An 18,591-nucleotide genomic window follows, 5' to 3' on the forward strand; every position below is an offset into this window, starting at 1 on the left:
AGTGACTCATTGAAAAGATATGTTCATCCACTCAGGCTGGAAAATGATATTAGTGAATCATCTGTTATTCAATGCGTGGCTCTTGAGGTGGCATACCTCTGTGAATACTGATGAATAGAATGAAACTCAGCATTACCAACCATTTTAAAAAGTAAGATTAATAAAATTATCACTAAGTGATCTCAGATATTCCTGTGACGTGCCCAGCAATAGCTCTTTGTGCAACATGCACCCCATAGTTCAAAATTGAACGCTGATGCAATTAGCTACAGTTTGCTCCCGGGAGGGAGGGTTCACTTAATTCCCATCATCAGCATCGCACAGTAGCGCCCCCTCTGGTCAGTCAGGCACCAGCTGTGTTTGCGGTGTTGGGCTCTTAACAATGGGCACTTAAACTTAACAATGTCATTTTGTGAGTAGCTTGATGGTGCTCTGACAGCAACGGATGCAACAGGGAAAACCCATTCTAGATATCTCAGCTAAAATCAGAAAACAGCTAGACGTATGCTAGTTGCTGCAATTGAAAAAAAAAAAAAACTAAAATAGAAAAGTATTATAATTAGAAAAGACTAACATTACAGTCAGAAATAGAAAATGGAATAACAGGACAGTCTAAAAAGGATTTCTAGCTAAGCTAATCTAAAGAGAATTAATCAGTGTCCAGGCTGTCACAACTCAATCACAGGTGGTTTGAAATGAGCAAGCTAATTTGTACAGTTATATTAGATTAATTTAAATACAGAATGCTTGCCCATCAATCAAGTGGAGTGGAGATGCAGCTTTGACTTGCTTAAGTAGAAACAGGTTTTCACCTATTTGTTTGTCACAGGTGATTGCTGGGTTCCAGGTGAAACCCATCTTAAACTGTTCACCTTTAGGTGGCAATGCATGGCTGTTTTTTTGCACAAAATGTGGTGTTGCAGCTTAATCACATTTTAGCTTTTTAGAGCTTATGTGATTTATGGAGACAGGTTACTTGGCTTTAGAACTAAAAAAAAAAAAGGTGATTAATGTTTATTACCACCTTAAAGGTATATACTCATATACTTTAGCTTTTTGCATGTTTGTTACCTTTGGTTAACCAATAAAACAGAGCCCTAGCCCTAGCATAAATCAGCAGTAACTTGATGCTATGTGGATGGAATTATATCTGTTGAGGATGAATATGTAAATCAGAAATGCCAACAGTTATTTTAATATCAATGAATTTTGACAGGTGGCCTTCACTGGCAAAGAAATTAAAACGTTAGGTAAGGAGTTCAGATCATTATACCACAGCTGGTGATTGCAAAAAGGTCTCCTAAAATTAGTGTCATTGACCCCAGCCTGGCTGGCTCCAGGATATTAATTTTCCCTCTTTATATAGCTGAGAGGTAATTCTGTGCGTAAATCACTGTAGTGGAACGCTCACTGCACCAAACAATGGTCCCCATCTACATGTGAAACAATAACCACTGCCCACTTCGATATTAATCATCCTCCATTATCTTTATACCATGTCCACTGTACCATGATCTTTCTAACTTTTTTATTTCATTCAGGAATGATTTAGACACCACGGCTTTGGTCTTGAGGCAGCTCATGCGCGTAGTGGTTTATCAGAGTGCTGAGAGTTTAAACATTGACATTTTGGTCTTCCAGGTGAGGATTAGGGCTAAAGCTTGGTCTTTTGTGGTGCAGTGATGCGCTCGATGGTCTGTAATCAAATCCTGGCGTTGCCAGTGCCAAGTGTTGCTAGGAGATGCATGAGACTGTGCATAATTGCCAAAGCATAGCCAAAGAAGAAGGGTTGCCTTCAGCACTGTGCTGCTTAGTGGACTGCAGGGTAAAATGGCTTGGCTGCTGATTGCTCTTACAAACAAATAGGCAGAGGATGTTTTGGAGGCTAGACACACTTTCAGAATTTTATTTGGAAATTGAAAAGGTAAAAAATAAAAGTAAAATAAGGGACAGAAGATTAAAAAATAAGTTATGTTTCACAAAAGGGAAAACATGAACAAAGAAAACTGTCAAAAGAAGTATTTAATCATGGAACAGACCGGCAACAATGTGTCCCAATTATATTGCAGTAATAATAGCAGAAATGACTCACAGTATGGTGGCTTCTGTCTTGAGCTGGTACAGGTACAGCAGACTGGGTTGGCTGGAAGGGAGAGGTGGGGTTTGCAATCAGCTGGGAGGGGTTGTTTTTGATTGATGTGGCTGCTGACAGAGAGGAGGAGCATGAACTGGGAGGAGCCTCCAACAGATAACAATGGGAAATTTTTGAGTGATACCTTCTGCCCCACAGGACTTCCTCGGGCAGGCCTTCTGCACCCTTGGGGAGGTGGTAGGGTCCCTGGGGAGCCGACTGGAGAAACCTCTAGTGTAAGTAACTTCCTCTCTTTTTACTAACCGTGCTGTGATCACGAAAGGTACTGAAAAGGGTTGCCTGACATTCATTTCACCACAGGTTCATGGTAGGGAAATCATTAACACTAATAAAATTACCTGTTAGCAGATGTAAATTTGTCACTAATTGAAAAGTATCACTAAGACCCGCCGGGCTCCTGACAGATGGCAGAAAGTATAAGTGCCCCCCCCCCCCTCCGAACGGTGGCTGTGTACTGTGTAACAGAAGGGATCTTCACAACAGAGGTGTGAACAGGCCGTCTGATGGAGGTGAAGAAACCTTTCCCCGGAGCACATACGATGGGGATCCTGCTAACCGTCGCAACTAGCTGCAGCTCTGTAACGAGCTATTTGCCCCTCGTATCTCATTAGCACGTGCCAGGCTAACTCATAATGCCTGTTATGTGCACCGCTCTGAAGAAGCCAACGTTTTTTTCCTCATGCAGCTCTGAGGCGTCACAAACTGCCATACTTTCCCGGAAGAAAAAAGTCATAAAAAAGTAATAGGAGCAAATAAAATCAGCTGGAAGGAAATAAATTTTTCCATCCTGTGGTACAGGTTGTACAATACTTGACACAAACGTTTAAAGGCATACTATGCAGGATTTTTACCTTGAAAATATTATAAAATAGACATGCTAAGACATATCAGTGATGCAGTGGCAATCTGTCTTTATGCACTTTTGCCAGATTCATGCTCCTTTACCTGTATTTCATATTATAACATTTCTAGGCGCAGTCATTGAATAAATGAAATAATAATTTAAAAAATGTGTTTTGTGCTTACTCAGGTTTAACATTTTGCTTAAAGTTACTGAAACCATTCAGCATGGTAGGTAAGCAATAATAGAGAAAATCAGGGGGCAAATGCTATTTCACTCTATGTGTTTTTTTTCCTGCTTTGCACATGCCTCAGTCTGATATATATCTGGTGACAGTTGTGTGCTTGACTGAGAAAAATATACACAGACTGATAGCCCTGTGTTTTTTCATCTTAATAATTTAGGAAACATTGGATTACATTGCTCTGGAATAGTGCTTGTTTAATTTGTGTGAGCTAAGATAACCAATATTGTTTGCTGTTACTTGGCCTCATTTTAATATGGCCTGGCATTTTTTCACGTTGAAAACGTGTTTTTGTTCAGATCTCAGTTTGCAGCAAGGCTGACACAGGCTGTGCTGTATAGGAGTGTACATGTATCCTCTCTCAGTTTTGCTTCATGAGATTCACGGTGACGTCATCATAAAGCCTCTGAATAAACTGATTGGTTGTAAACCTCTGCTCTCACTGAAAATAACAGCTATAAATTGTTCCAATAAAGTAGTGATACCTATAAGCATAAACTGTAACAAAAACTCTAAGCCACAATGAGAGTGACCCATCATTTCTCATTCAGCATCTTTTCATCTCTCATAACCTCTTCATCATCAAAGAGCACCGAATTAGTCATTTTTTATTACTTTAACACCGAACCCTCGGAATAAATTACCCTGAAAGTGATCTCAAAGAATGTCAGAGATCATTTGCATGGTTATCGCTGTGGTGTTACCAGCTCCATTCATTTGAATGTGAATAAACTGTATACTTTTAACGTTATGGTTATCGTTATTATCATTATTATTATTCTGGGAGTGTGCGGGGCTTAGCTTTGTGCCGAGGTCCTTAGAGCGGCAGTGTTTATCTCTGCTCATTATTTTCCAATGCGGAGCCTCTGTGCTTCTTTGAAAAGATGCAGTACGAAATTCGGCAGCCACAGAGTGCATCCCCAGACTCTCTCTGCTTCCCTGGTTATTTTTACAACCTGGAGTTTTTTTTTTTTTTGCTGCTGAAACAGAACCATCACGAGAGAGCAGAATGATGGCCTGGATCAGTCATGCTTTTTATTTATTTTTTACTTTAACATGAAAAAATATGCCTTCTTTCTACTGGGTTGTTCTTTTAAAAAGAAAACTCCTAAAGGAACAGTTCAACTTTTTTTAGTTTAAAAAAATATATAATATACTTTTTTGTGTATGTTTTTGATTGCCCCAGATAGAGAAAAAATAAATAAACCACTCCCAGAAAAAATAATGAGGTGGTATACACATGTACTACTACAGTAACAGTCACCATGGTTACCAGGGCATTTATTGTACAATTAAACTGAAAGAAAAAATCTGGTAGCACTGCTGACAGTATGGGGATGAAGTGACATTTTCTGTGCAGACCCCCCACCCCCTATCCCCTCGTCTGTCTCATCCAACATCCACTCATGCACCACCCTATGGCATCACTTGTCTTAAGGTAATAGCAGACATGAAAACGGTTGGAAATGAAATCACTAATGTATCTCACACATGCACATACACACACACACACACACACACACACATCTACACACATACATGTACTATACACACACACGCACCCAGATTGCGATAATCTGTGATTGTGATGAGTGTTAATTACTGCCAAACACACAGCTCAGCTTCTGGCCCAAATGGTGTGGTGTGTAGGAGTCCTTGTGGATTAGGAGTCCTCTTTTTTGTTCCTCGTTTTTTAATAGCAAGCTCTGTGGTTTTTCAGGCTGTCTCGGTGCAAACAATGATCATCTGGGATTTTGAATTGCAGCGGATATGAACTGAATTCAGGCTGGCTCAGTGCCAGAGAATATGCTTACCTGTGGCCTGTTGAATTGATTCACCTGTCTGTTGTGAAAATAGGGGAGTGCTCAGTTTAGTCAGAGTAGAGGATGCATGACAGATATGATGGTTATTTTGGTGATGTCATGTGTATGTCTGTCTGCTCACACTCTATCTCTCTCTCTGACTCTGTGTGTGTATGTATGTGAGCATGTGTGTGTGCATCCCCCCCCTCTCTCCAAACTTTCTCTCTCCCAGTGCACTGCTACATCAATATCTGAGAGTGCCTCTCTGTAAGAAAATAGCTCACCTTCTCCCCTGCAGGTTTAAAGGCCTTGTTTTAATTACTCATCGATTTCTCTAAATAGTTGTGTTGTGTGACCTGTTTTGCAAACAGTCTGGTAGAACTGAAACTCCCCTACAAGTAAATCTCTCAGGAAGACCTTGCATTGCTTGTCACATCTTCACGGTAGAGTCAGCAGGAATTATTCACAGGATGTTTGCTGCTTGCTAATATTTACAAGAGTTTTTCTCAAACCTCCTAGTGCATGCTGTATTTCATATATCAGGCTCTGTAGTAGAGCTTTATTTATTTATTTGGCAAACACCCTTATCTAGTTTGCCTTTAATTGCTCACATTTGACATACTGTAAGTAGCTTTAAGCTTAATGGTGAAAGGTACTATAAAAGTGCCCTACCTGGGAACTGAACCAGAAACCCTCTGGCTCCCTCTCCTGTAATCTCTGCTACTGCAAGGATGAAACAGCTGCTCTTCCTCCTTGATATTTGTCTTTTTATGCTTGTTTGATGAGGTGAATCATTTCATATCTTCTCCCTGTTCATTTTATTGCTTTTTAAACATTTAATATGCTGCAGAGGTTACTTCAGTTTAGAGTCTTGTGTTTTGTTTGATCCTATTAGGTTGTGCATTTTCTGATGTTCTGTGGATAGAGGGGAAAATGGCCCTCTGTGCCGCCTTGTCATGTTTCGCTCGTCAAATGTCTAAACATCAATTTTCTCTTTGACCCCTTGTCAGGAGAGGTCATGATGTTGAGATGTGTACCATTATTAGCTAACTATAGTGTGCAATCTATTGAAGTCCCCATGTACAAGAAGTTGAATTAGCTTGCACACACACGCTCATACACACGCACACACACACTCACACACATTTTAACAGCCACCGCATTTGCAATATGTAAGGTCTGCTCTGCTTTCTGTATAGAGAGATAAAGGTATCTTTGCTCGGATGTGTTTCTAATGATAATTGTCATTTCATTCAAGTCTCCTCCTTGCCTGTGTGACAGTAATTATGCATGATTCCCTGGCAGGCTCTTGCACTTAATTACCTTGCAAACTCAAGACTCTGATTGCAAATCAATGGGTCTTGATTAGACTTTTTTGAGCAAATGCACTTCCCTGAGTAAGGAGAGTGCTACAGCCCACAAGAGCACAATTTATTCTTGTTTTTAATTTTGTTATTCTTCAAAAAACCCATTTTATAACGTTCTGCTACATTGGATTGCATGATGACAGACGACATTGTTCAACAGCAGCTAATGTGAGGCATGACTAACAGTGCATATATGCTGCGTAATGCACAGTTAATCGCTATTTACCTGCTAATTTTGGTTCAGGTGGTTTAATGCCACTGCTTTGTGATGATACGAAAATACTTTCTTACACAGACAGCCCTATTTAAAGGCTGCAAACCTAGCTGGTAACTGCAGGCAAGCACTAATGTACTGAGCAGCCTTCCACAACTGTCGTGTATGACTGTTCATTATGCATGTAGCATGGGTTTTTATGACTTCTAAAGTGTTTTTGCTAATGGACTGCTAATTAGATATTAAGGTTGTTCACTGGTGGTTAATTGTAATGTGGTGTAATGATATAGTGCCATTGATTATGTATTAATTTGTTGTGTTGCAATGTCTTTATGCCTTTAAAACTGCCTGTGCAACTTTATAAAAAGTAATGAAAAGATTGGCAAAGCTGTGAACTTCCTAGGGAAACCAATAAGTCCATTTTAACAATATGGAGTCACTGCTGGAGTTTGCCTAAAGCCATGTGAAAGAACCTGAGACCTGGAAGAAAAATTTGTTATCTGTTAAGACTAAAGTTGAGCTTTTTTTTACCTGAATGCAAAGTGCTATGTGTGGCTCAAACTAAACACTATCCCTGGCAATATGCGTGGTGATTGCAGCAAGTTATGGGTTGCTTTTCAGCGAGAAGGATTGGAATGCTTGTTGCCATGAGGGCAAATCGATGGAACCTAATACTGACAAATCCTTGGAGAGAACTTGATTCAGTCTGCGAAAGATCTGCGTTTAGGTTGAGGATTCATGTTCAAACAGGACGATAACCCAAAGCACAAGGGATGGCTTAAAATCAAGGCAAGTGTTCTAGAATGCCCCAGCCAAAGCCCAGACTTACATCCCATTGTAAATCTGTGGTACTGCCTGAAAATTGCTATCCACTAATGCTCTCCTTATGATAAAAAGAAATATGCTCAACAGACATACAGATAGCTATAAAGGCCTTTTTACAAATTGACACTGAGGGTGAATACTTTAGTAATTGAGGAAGTCTTCCATTTAAAAAAAAAAAAAAATTTCAACATTGAATTGTATTAGTGAAGACGATAAATATTTCAGTGCATTAAAATTTTAAGGTTTTCTCTCTCATTTATAATTTGTGGGATTCAGCGTCCAATCATCAGTTAAGATGCTTGAGTGAGCACATTCATTTCTTTGATTTTCAAGGTGTAATAGAACAAAATGTTGAAAGTTGGATGGATACTTTCTGAAAGTGCTAAATATAGTCATTTTTATGTAGCCCTTTGTAAGTGTTTTGGATGCATGTTTACTACATTCCTTAAATTTATTTTTTACTTGTCCCATAGCCCTCACGTCCCTGGTAATGAAATAATTTGAGAAGATTATTAAATCTCACATTCTCAATATAACACACAAACAGCTGAATCCCCCTCCAGTTTAAGTACTGCCCAGGGAGGAGGGTGGAAGATGCTAAACCAAAAACATAAGGTAGACTTTTGTTTGTAGACTTCTCGTCTGCATTTAACACCATGAGAAACTCATGTCCTGTTTCAGTCTGGATCACCAACTAATCCTCTGGATCATGGATTTCCTGACCCCAAGATCACAAAGGGTTCTTGTAAATGGCAGCTTCTCTTCACTCCTTCACTCGTCCACCTGTTTTCCCCAGGGTTGATTGCAGGGGTGTCCATGATAACCATCACATCATCAAATATGTGGGTGACACTGTCCTCCTGTCTGTGCTCTCTGGCTCAAACTTAGAACATGGTCCAGCTCTGCAGGAAGGTGTGACCACTCCTTTTTGGAAATGAACATCTCCAAAACTAAGGAGTTGATTGTGGACTTCTCCAAGCAGACACATATTTATGGAGAGACACAAAGTTAAAATGTGAGGACAGCACACAGACAATATTGAAAAAAAGTCAGCAATGCTACTATTTCCACAGGAAACTGAAATAATTTTCTGTAAACACATCCATCCTATCTACCTTTTACGGTTGTTTTATCAAGAGCATTATTTCATTCTCATTCATCTGCTGGTTTCAGTCTCTGAGGCTCAAAAATAAAAATCATCTTCAAAGCATTGCATCCACCTGCTCTAAAACCATCAGACTCCCACTCAGGTCACTGGCTGCCTTTCACAAACAACAGACCCTAAAAAACCACATACCATCCTTAGTGACTTCTCTCATGCCCTCCACCCAGCCTTTGTTCTTTTGCCCCTGGGTCGACTCTACCGCTGCCCCCGGTGCCGGACCGTCAGGCGGAGAGTAACGTTTGTGCCTGAGGACATCAGGCTGATCGGTGATCACCTCTCCCCTGCAGTCTCTGAGCCTGAGTGGCACAAGTGAATTTATATGTGCGTGTGTTTTTATGTGTACATCCACTCCATCTTAAGTACCCTTTTTATTGCACTTAAATACCCTTTTACTGCATTTATTTTCTACTTGTTTATTTGAATTTCTGTTGAATGTCACATCAGGTTATTGTGTACATTATGTCCCATTTGTTATTGATGTTGTTTGATTATATGCCCAGCAGTTAATTTCCCCACGGGGTTAAATAAAGTTCATTGAATTGAATTGAATTCATTACAAGAGTGGCTTTTTGGGCTTCTTAATGATTTTAGTGTACTGCCTGGCATGCCCATATGTCTGCGATGTATTTGTTTGTTTTATGAATTGCAAACAATAACTTGACACAATTCTCCACTGGCTGCTGAAGATTCTAAGTCTTGGTCTGTCTTGGAGTTGTGGTAGATTGTATGGGTTGATCCACAGATACACAATGCATTGTCTCTTATGAGCCAAATGCCCAGAAGCTTCTCCTGCTTGACAGAGGGGCTGTAGAGAGGCCAAAGTTAGCCAGGAACTATGAGGTGACCACAGGATATTACCTGAACATGTGCTGTGCTGTGCTGCATTTTGCATTGTCACACTTGTATGCATGACTCTCTATTAAGCCCAGAGGATGATTCATTTCAACATCCATCCTCATTGCTGTTCACACACAGTAGAAAGCACTATTGAGTGAACTTATGTCATCCTCACCCAGGCAGGTGAGGAAAAACTGAAAAAGAAAAGTTGAATGGATTTTCTGTCCTGCTGCTGCAAGTGCCAGATGCAACACATCTCCGAGCCCGATCATTATTCTGCAGCCTCTGTTAGAATGAAATGTGATGATACTTAGATCATGGATTTATCCAGAGATCCTGGCCCACCTGTGTCACCTGTGATATCTTTGGTTTATTGCTGCCACTGCGTGTTTTCTTAAACTTGACAAGCAAGCGAAAAGGGCTTATAACGAAAACAAAACAGTCTGGAGTTTCATTTGAACTGAGTAATTCCAACCTGGGTGAGGCTCTGACACTGCTTTAAACCTATTGCTCTGTGTATACCTTGCCTGAATATTGTACCGGAATATTGTACCGGCATGATTGGAAGATTAATCTTTGAAGAATGAGGCATTACTGAACTGATTAGGCAGCAGATGTCTGATTCTTATTATTACCATGTTATTTATGTACTTTATTTGAAATCACTTTTACCAATAGACTTTTATTTTATTATCTTTGCATGTGTAACATTAAAATATATTATAAATGTATTAGGGTCTTACTATACATACTGTGGATGCCTACCCATAAATTCCTGTAATATTTTATTCATCCACTACTGAAGGCTCTTTTATTATGGCATGTTCACATGCCGAAGACCATATGTATAGTCCAAAAGCACACTGAATAAGAATAATCCAGATATAAGTAAATTAAAAATCGAATTATTTTTATTTTTCATTTTTCTGTTCTCCTCGTGATCTCAGGTGGGTTCTGCCATTACTCGTCACTGCAGCAGCAATTTGTCTAACTCTTATATGAAATAATTCTGTGTTTACAAAAAGACAGGGATTGGCCACGTTGAGCACAAATCCTGTTATTGCTTTCTATTATACATTATTATTTCTCAGAGTGTATTTTATTGTGATTTATTAGATTGATTTCTTTTCTTACCAGAGTGTGGTAATATTTTTGTCTGAACACTGGTACTCTTAAGTGTTGAAGGTGGCCTTGTTCATTTGATTAGTTTGTCTGTGGAGAATTGAAATGGAGAGGTGGTTTCTTTGCTTATTTTGTTGACGAACTTGTACTCCGACTGTGATCTCGAAAATGCAGAACGAATTAGGTCTATGGCATTTTTTTCGTTTAACGAGCAGAGAAGTGTGCACCAAATGTCTGTCAAGGGTTTGGTCTCCTCTGGCCCATTGTGGGTTGTCATGGAAACACAGGTTGCTGGTTTTCCTTTCCTGTTTTCTGGGTCAGCATCTTACACAGGAATGTTTCTTTGTTCCTGGTGGCTCTATATTCGTCTGCGCATTAACCTATACAGCTCTGTGCCTTACCGTGACAAAGACTGGGAATCTCATTTACCAGCTGAACTGGTGAGGGTATTGCTTTAACACGCGACTAGCATCAGTGTTAATTTACTAATGTCAATGTTAAATGCCCTTGTTTTCTATACTCCTTTTCCTGGTGTTGGTGAAGTTTTTTTGTGAAGAAAAATGTGTGGACTGTGAAAGATGTGGTGCATAGTTGGTTGTGGTCATAGCTTGGCGCTCAAAATGGCACAGAATGTTCTGGATGTGAAGTTTTGACACAGACCCACCTGCCTGGTGTGCCCAGCCAGCCTGTGCCTCCACCAGCCTGCCTTCATCACAGGCTCCACTGCTTGTCTGGGCTCACTGATCCCTCAAATGCCACAGAACGTGTTTGCTTGTCAGATTTAGGCCACGAGTCGCTTTCGCGCAAACATTTCAGAAAAGCGTCACGACCTTCCGCACAACTGTCTTCCCTTCCAAACTGGCCGGGGTGTGTGCAATGGCTTCCCCAAGTCAATAAATCATCCACCGTCCCCACCCAAAAAGGATTAACAAACGCCACAAACTATATTTGGATGAAGTGGTAATCTGTGGAGTTGGTTTATGAGGTGAAAGAAGGTATTCACTGCTCTGCTCCTGAACTCTTGTGTAGAGTGCTTTGTGTATCTGTCACAAGCTGGAGGGACTGAAAGCGAAAGAGAAGGAGGGTGGTTTGGAGAAGGTGGGGTGTTGGGTGGGGTGGTAAACGAAAATAGAGTGCTATGAGGTGACCAACCATGAGCAAAGCACAGCTCTGTGAGGTGTCAACGTCATGGGACATCACATTAAAGAATGGAAAATACTAAAGCTGGAGAACACATTCCAGCTGAAGGCACCACCCTTACACACATACATCACTGGCAATGAATAGTCAATAGCCAATGAATGAATAGCCTGTGCTCAAGTATGAATTTAATAGCACAACCTGGACCAGGGTTTTCCAGCCACTGCCTGGATATTAAGCAGAACTCCTCTGTTAATTCTGTGTGCATGACAGTGAGGGCAGCCGAAGACTCCATTGATCTCTGTCATTAGTCTGCTAGTGCTGATGGTATTAGACAGGAATTATCCGGAAGGGAAAGTGGAGGGTGTTTCCTGAGCGGAGCTGTCGCTGGAACAAATGAGATTCAGTAAAATGGCTGTAATAGTTTTGGCACATAATCTTACCAACCTGCTGTCAGGGCTTTCAAACTGAAATTGGGCAGAAATAGCTTTCCCCGGGCTGTGGTATATTAATGGAATGGGGGTACATGTGGATAAAGTGATTCAATCTGCAATTAGGAGTATTAGAATATTATGTCATAAAACCTAGAATAAGTTTTAAAGTTTAATTGAAGCGGCACTACTCAGAGTGGTGAATCCTCAATCATTCTCCCACACAGAAAAGAGGGAGAATGACAGCCAGGTAATAGTCATTTTTTGTGTTCAGGTGGGCAATTGTGGAAATTGATGAAGTAATTTTTCCCGGGCTCAGGAAAGGCCATCCTCATTCTCTGCCTCCAATTTCGCAGCTTCCTGTGTGAAGTATTGGTGTCAGGATTAAAAACGGACCCCTCCACTCATCATATTAGCATCGACAGTGAAATGTGCCAGTGGGGTGGGTAGCATGAAGAGAAACTACAAGCCTGCATTCTGTTTCACAGGCAATGGAGATTGTCAGAAGAAGCAACACACCCCTGAGGAGGGACAGCTGGATTCTCTCTCTCTCCCTCTCTTTCTCTCTCTCCCTTTCTTTTTATATAAGTATGTTCACTCATATTAATTAACAGACCCTTACATTTTGTTTTCTGAACAGTACATGGTCTTGGTGTTAGAGCCACTCAAAAATGTCCATGATTGGATCCTCTGCCTTTTCTCTTAAAGGGGCATCCCAGGAAAGAAGTGTGGGACCATTATAGTCAAGGTAGAGGAGCTGAACAACTGCAGGGTGAGTGAGCTCTTTCTGCTCTTTCACACACAAGGCAAATGTGGAACCAAGGGCATAAACCAGTTACTTGCTGGAAAATTATGCTCATGAAAGTTGACCACTCCTGCATTAATATTTGGCCATTCTGTAAGGTATACTGTAACTGAATAAACACTTGCAGTTTTGTAAAGCTTTAATATTAACGTAGCTACAAGGTGTTTCTGCTGTGTATGCAGAGCTCAGTGTCAGGGGGATGGGATGAGACAGGCGCAGAAAGAGTGCTGGAGATGAAAATATGCCACTTCCTGTGTTGCACCTGTGCCACTGCCCCTATCCAAAACTCACAGCTTAGTATTCCCGCAATCACACAGTTCCTGTACAGCGCCATACTCACCTACACCTGTCATGCAAGCACACACACACACACACATACACTAATGCTCATGCACACAGGAAAATGCACGCACACACACACACACACACACACACAAACAGAGCCTTCGGAGGGCACCATACTGGGAACGCCAGTGCGTGTGCTTGTGAGTGTGTGTGGGGAAGGCTTGTGGATTTGGGCAGGTGTATATAATGACACTACTCCAGGTGTATACAATGGCACTACTCCAATTTTTTTGTGTTTACTAATGTCTTTGCTACTTGACTTGTCTGATCTACTCTGTCTTTTCCGCTTTGATGAAAGGAAATGAATTTTTGGGATACGCACCTGTGTAAATGTACTCGTATAGTCCTCTCATTTGACCAGCGTGACTGTCTGGCAGGCTAACCAGCATACAGTACACACACGCACACGGACATGTATGCATACAGGCCATTGCACGCCCTGCGGCTAGCCTGCACTGCATAACCAATTCAAAGTCTAATTTCAGCCTTTGCCATTTATAAATGGGAACCAGTACTGGTAATTTAACAGACAAATGGAAGATGCAAACTGAAGCAGATGTGATTTAACTCCAGCTTTCCTGTGATTACCTGACACCCCCATTGCCGTTTCGGCTATTAGCATCATTGTACGAATACTGTCACTCTCTAAGTACATGATAACACTTTCAATAAATTGCCCTTTAAAAGAGATATATGACTTTCAGAAGCACTACAGAAACTTTCATCAAATGCAACTTTTCATCAGTGACTGCAAATGCATGTAGGTGGATATAGGCATATTTATTAATGTATATGTAGTGCTTATACTTTGTACTGCTTGCAAATAGTTACCATTTGAAGGACTATTCATAGAAACTGTGAGCAAATGTACTTTGTGCACATACTTTATTTATACTTTCTGCATTTCGCCATGCGTCAGGAGTCTGTGATGATGCAGTTTTGTGGGAACAAACTGGATAAGAAAGACTTTTTTGGGAAGTCGGACCCCTTCTTGGTTTTCTACCGCAGCAATGAGGATGGAACGTGAGTACCCCTTCCATGCCCTGGCTTTTACATCTTCTTCCTAAACTGTAGAAAATGACTTAATGAGCTCCTTTGGAAAAATAAGCTTGATTATGCCCACATGGGAGTTTTTTTCATCACCCTGACAGTGCAAAGTGGCAGGAAGCTCTGCATTTTTTTTTGTTCATCTAGAAGCTTGAAATGGCTTCACCTGTAGCACTGCATTTCTAATCCCCCTTAAACTATTTTCCAGAGTACATAAACAAGTACAGCATAGTAAACTCAGGGCAGCAAATTCTAAAGATTATTAAAAATGCAAGATATATTAATGTAATGTTACAGAACAAACACAGAGTTTAGAAGAAAAGGAAACAAACATGGGAAGGACATAGAGATGTCAAGCATAGGTTTTTAGGTTTTAATCCTAAAATTGAAGTGGTGCAAGTTGTCCAGAAATACACAAATAAAGGAAAAAACCAGAACGATGCAAACAGGAATGACAGACTGTGAAAATGCTAATGACTAGCATTGTTGAGATAAAAACGGGATTACACAGTGGTCCACAGTATAACCTTATTAAACTGAAAAGAATGGATACCATTAATATGACCACTTTTCTGTGAAATGGATGAGAAAGCACCTAACACAGAATCTGTAGAATATCTGAATATCATCTCACTGTGAAAAATGTGTTTTAGTTTTAGGGTAACTGGTTTTGTGTGACATCCTTGGGTGTAATTTTCTTGCTCTGGAGGCCAATATTGGAGCATTAGAAAGCTCAAAATAACACAGAAACCGGTTTGAACACTTCCAATCAACTAAAGGAAAGGTAATGCATGGTCTGTCTGAAGCCATATAGCACATTTGTCATGTTCTAGTGCATCATTTCAGAAAAGTGTGCTCATCTCCTGCCTTCTCTCTCTCTCTCGGGCTGAGAGCAGCTCGCAGGAGTGGGCGAGGTAATGACTTTTTTTATTGCTTCTTTGTTTTTCCCAAAGTGCTTCTTCAGACTGCTCTATTTGTGAATTGCTTCTCTTGGTGGGAGATACAGAACTCCTGAACTCATGAGATAACTTTAAAAAGCTACCGTTCCTGAGAGATTGAAGTGGTCAGTACCGGTATGACAGCATCATAACTAATGGCCCTGTGTCTGAAAGGAATAGTATCAAACAGCACAGAGAAACCTTGCCCAGCTACAGAGATATTACTCAACCACTGCACTCTACAGCAAGAAACACTGTTCACTCACAGCACTGTACAGCACAGAGAAACACTGTTCACCCACAGCACTGTACAGCAGAGAGAAACACTGTTCACCCACAGCACTATACAGCACAGAGAAACACTGTTCACCCACAGTACTATACAGCACTGAGAAATTCTGTTCACTCCAGCCCTATATGCCACAGAGAAATACTGTTCACTCACTGCACTGTACAGCACAGAGAAACACTGTTCACCCACAGCACTGTACAGCACAGAGAAACACTCATCACTCACTGCACTGTAGAGCACAGAGAAACACTGATCACTCACTCACTGCCCTACCCGAAAACCCCAAGAACACTGCTTAGTAATGAGCACGCTGCCACAAACATGTTTTATATAGAGTTCATTTTGTAAGAACGTCTCTATTGTATTCATATGCTAATCGGTGAAGCTCTATCCCATAATAATAATAAAATATATCAATTGTAATGGCCTACCAGTGGGTAACCAACTCCCTTTTTATTGCTGCAGTACACTCTGCAGCAATATACACATGCCGCCAAAGGATTTAAATAAATAGCACATTTAAAAATTTCATCATCATCATCATCATTATGAAAATATGTGCCAAAACAACTGTAAAATCATCTTTGTAGAAATCACAGCTTGAACCCTGAACACGTTGCATCAGTGTTAGGTTGATATGAGGCTGGGCTCACTTGTTGCTTAGAAGCAAAATGTAAACACCATTTCACAGTGTATGCACTGCACTGGAACTCGTATCCTAAGTAAGTGTTTTGGTAAACAGCCTCAGTGTTAAATAGAGTGTCACACTTAGAACAATGCAAAGGAAAGGCAAGATATGATACTGTCAGACAGGCAAGGATTATTGAAATTTTCATTACATTTTCATTTTCTGAATCCAGCGGTTCCAACAGTTAGTGCCCTTGTTAAAATGTAGATGCATGCCGTGATGCATGCCCTGACTGGGTGATGCCAAGTTGAGGTGTTTATGTGTCACACTGAATGTTTTCAGATCTTTAGACAAAATGTAATATTACACAAAGGGAAATGGAGTTAACACAAAGTGCATTTTTGAAATGATTATTTCATTTATTTAATGGAAAAACTATCAAACACCCATTTCACACTTGTGAAAAAGTAATTGCTCCTTTAATTACTCAATAAAGTAATTAACCACATTTAATTGATAATTATATTCAGCTGATTGATCACAACCAGGCTTGATTGCAACCAGCCTTGTTCAATCTAACTCATATTGACTCCGATTGAGCGTTACCATCAAAGTGAAGTAGTCATCACAAAGTTTCTACAAGCACACTATGCCATGATCAAATTCCAGAAGAAATTCCAGGTGAGAAAAAACTGTTGTTCAAATATATCAGTCTGGAAAGGGTTACAAAGCCATTTCTCAGGCTTTGTAACCCTTAATGAAAACCTGCCTTCGGAAATGGACGACTTGCCATTATTGAAGGAACCATGAATTCTTCTCTGTACCAGAAAATTCTTAAGGAGAATGTCTGGCCAACTGTCTGTGAGCTGAAGATGAATCATAATTGGGTTATGCAGCAAGATAATGATCCAAAAACACAAAAGCAAGTTCACATCTGAATGGCTGAAAAGAAACCAAATTGAGGTTTTGGAGTGGCCTAGACCTGACTTGAACCCAATACAGGTGCTGTGGCAGGACCTGAAGCAAGCATTTCATGCTCGAAAACCTACCAATTAGAATTTTAGAAGAGTGGGCTAAAATTTTAATTAAAAAGTTAGATAGCTTTTTTTCACCAAGTAAATTAAATGATAATTTAAAAAACTATTTTCTGTTTACTCAGGTTCCCTTTGTCTAATATTGCATTTCGTTTAAAGATCTAAAACCATTCATTGTGACAAATATGCAATAATAGAGGAAATCTAGTAGGGAGCAAATACTTTTTCACAGCTGCACCCTCAGCACCCCTAATTCAGCTTCTGCAGTAGAGTGAATGTATCTGTTAAGGTCATGTCTTCTGCATTGTGAGACCTATATATTTTTTTTCTCCTTACCTCTGACAGGTTCACAATTTGCCACAAGACAGAAGTGGTGAAAAACACACTGAACCCAGTGTGGCAGGCCTTCAAAATCCCAGTGAGAGCTCTCTGCAATGGAGACTATGACAGGTGATGGGATAGGGACTTTGGCAGGTGATGGGGTGGGGACTTTGACAGGTGATGGTATAGGGATTTTGGCAGGTGATGGGCTGGGGCCTTTGACAGGTGATGGAGTGCCGTTTATCAGGTACAGAAAGGTGCAGAATAGCAGAAGGACTTGCATGATCATAGCAGGGAGCTGAGTAATGTGAACGTTTCCACAGCTGGGCTGAGGGATTTGACAGTTTGAAGAGATCGGCGTAAACCGATGCACTCGAGAGGTGATGGGTATTGATTGGCAGAAGGGGACTTAATGAAATTCACTTTGAGGGAGGGAGATGGGTGTTTATCGGACAGTTGAATGGAGATGTGTCAGAGGCTGTATATGTCATGGTTCGAAATTTCCTTTTGTTGCACTTGTACAAGCTTATGCAATTCAATCAACCCCTCTGGATTAATCCAGCGCCATATCACAATAAAGTCTAAAATGTTGCATGCATTGGGCATCATGATATTCCTCTAGTTACTTTATTACTTAAAACTTCTTTCTTTGATTATATTTTATTAATAGCATTAAAACAGTGAGGATTTTGAAGTTGGAGACAGGCAAACAGAGTCATTGCAACGGGTAATTTCACTTGCTCTTTAAAAAAGCTTCTGTCTCCAGCTAGGGCACTACAATGTTCAGGCCACACCTCTTATTTTTTCTTGGCCTTTTCAGTCTTAAAGAGCATTAAGACTTGTTTTATTTTATGCAAAACATACTACATGAGTCAGGTTTGATTGAATTGCCCATGCCCTGAAACTGGTTAAGTGTGTTTAATTGAATCTAGCCCTATGTTAATGCCATATAATCCTCACTTCTGATTGCCCTTTCATGTGTGTGTGTGTGTGTGTGTGTGTAAATACTGTGTAAATACTAAAAGTGTCTGTCATGACTGT

At 40.4% G+C, this 18,591-nt stretch overlaps 1 protein-coding gene across 5 annotated transcripts in view; it reads left to right on the forward strand.

Moving 5' to 3' along the window:
• Positions 1-18,591, forward strand: part of LOC135259089 (copine-8) — a 77,334-nt gene that overhangs the window by 31,915 nt on the left and 26,828 nt on the right. For 4 of the 5 annotated variants that reach the window (XR_010331194.1, XR_010331195.1, XM_064342996.1 and 1 more), the window contains exons 6-9: positions 2,291-2,367; positions 12,849-12,912; positions 14,210-14,313; positions 17,575-17,679. Coding sequence is in view for 3 of the 5 variants with exons in the window: in XM_064342996.1 (XP_064199066.1) it covers positions 2,291-2,367; positions 12,849-12,912; positions 14,210-14,313; positions 17,575-17,679 (350 nt within the window). In the remaining 2 variants the exon portion in view is untranslated. Of the gene's footprint in view, positions 1-2,290; positions 2,368-2,617; positions 4,424-12,848; positions 12,913-14,209; positions 14,314-17,574; positions 17,680-18,591 lie in introns of those variants that run through there. The other variant, XM_064342997.1, reaches the window with a different exon arrangement.

Source organism: Anguilla rostrata, chromosome 7 (genome assembly GCF_018555375.3).
Source record: "Anguilla rostrata isolate EN2019 chromosome 7, ASM1855537v3, whole genome shotgun sequence".
Classification (NCBI taxonomy): domain Eukaryota; kingdom Metazoa; phylum Chordata; class Actinopteri; order Anguilliformes; family Anguillidae; genus Anguilla; species Anguilla rostrata.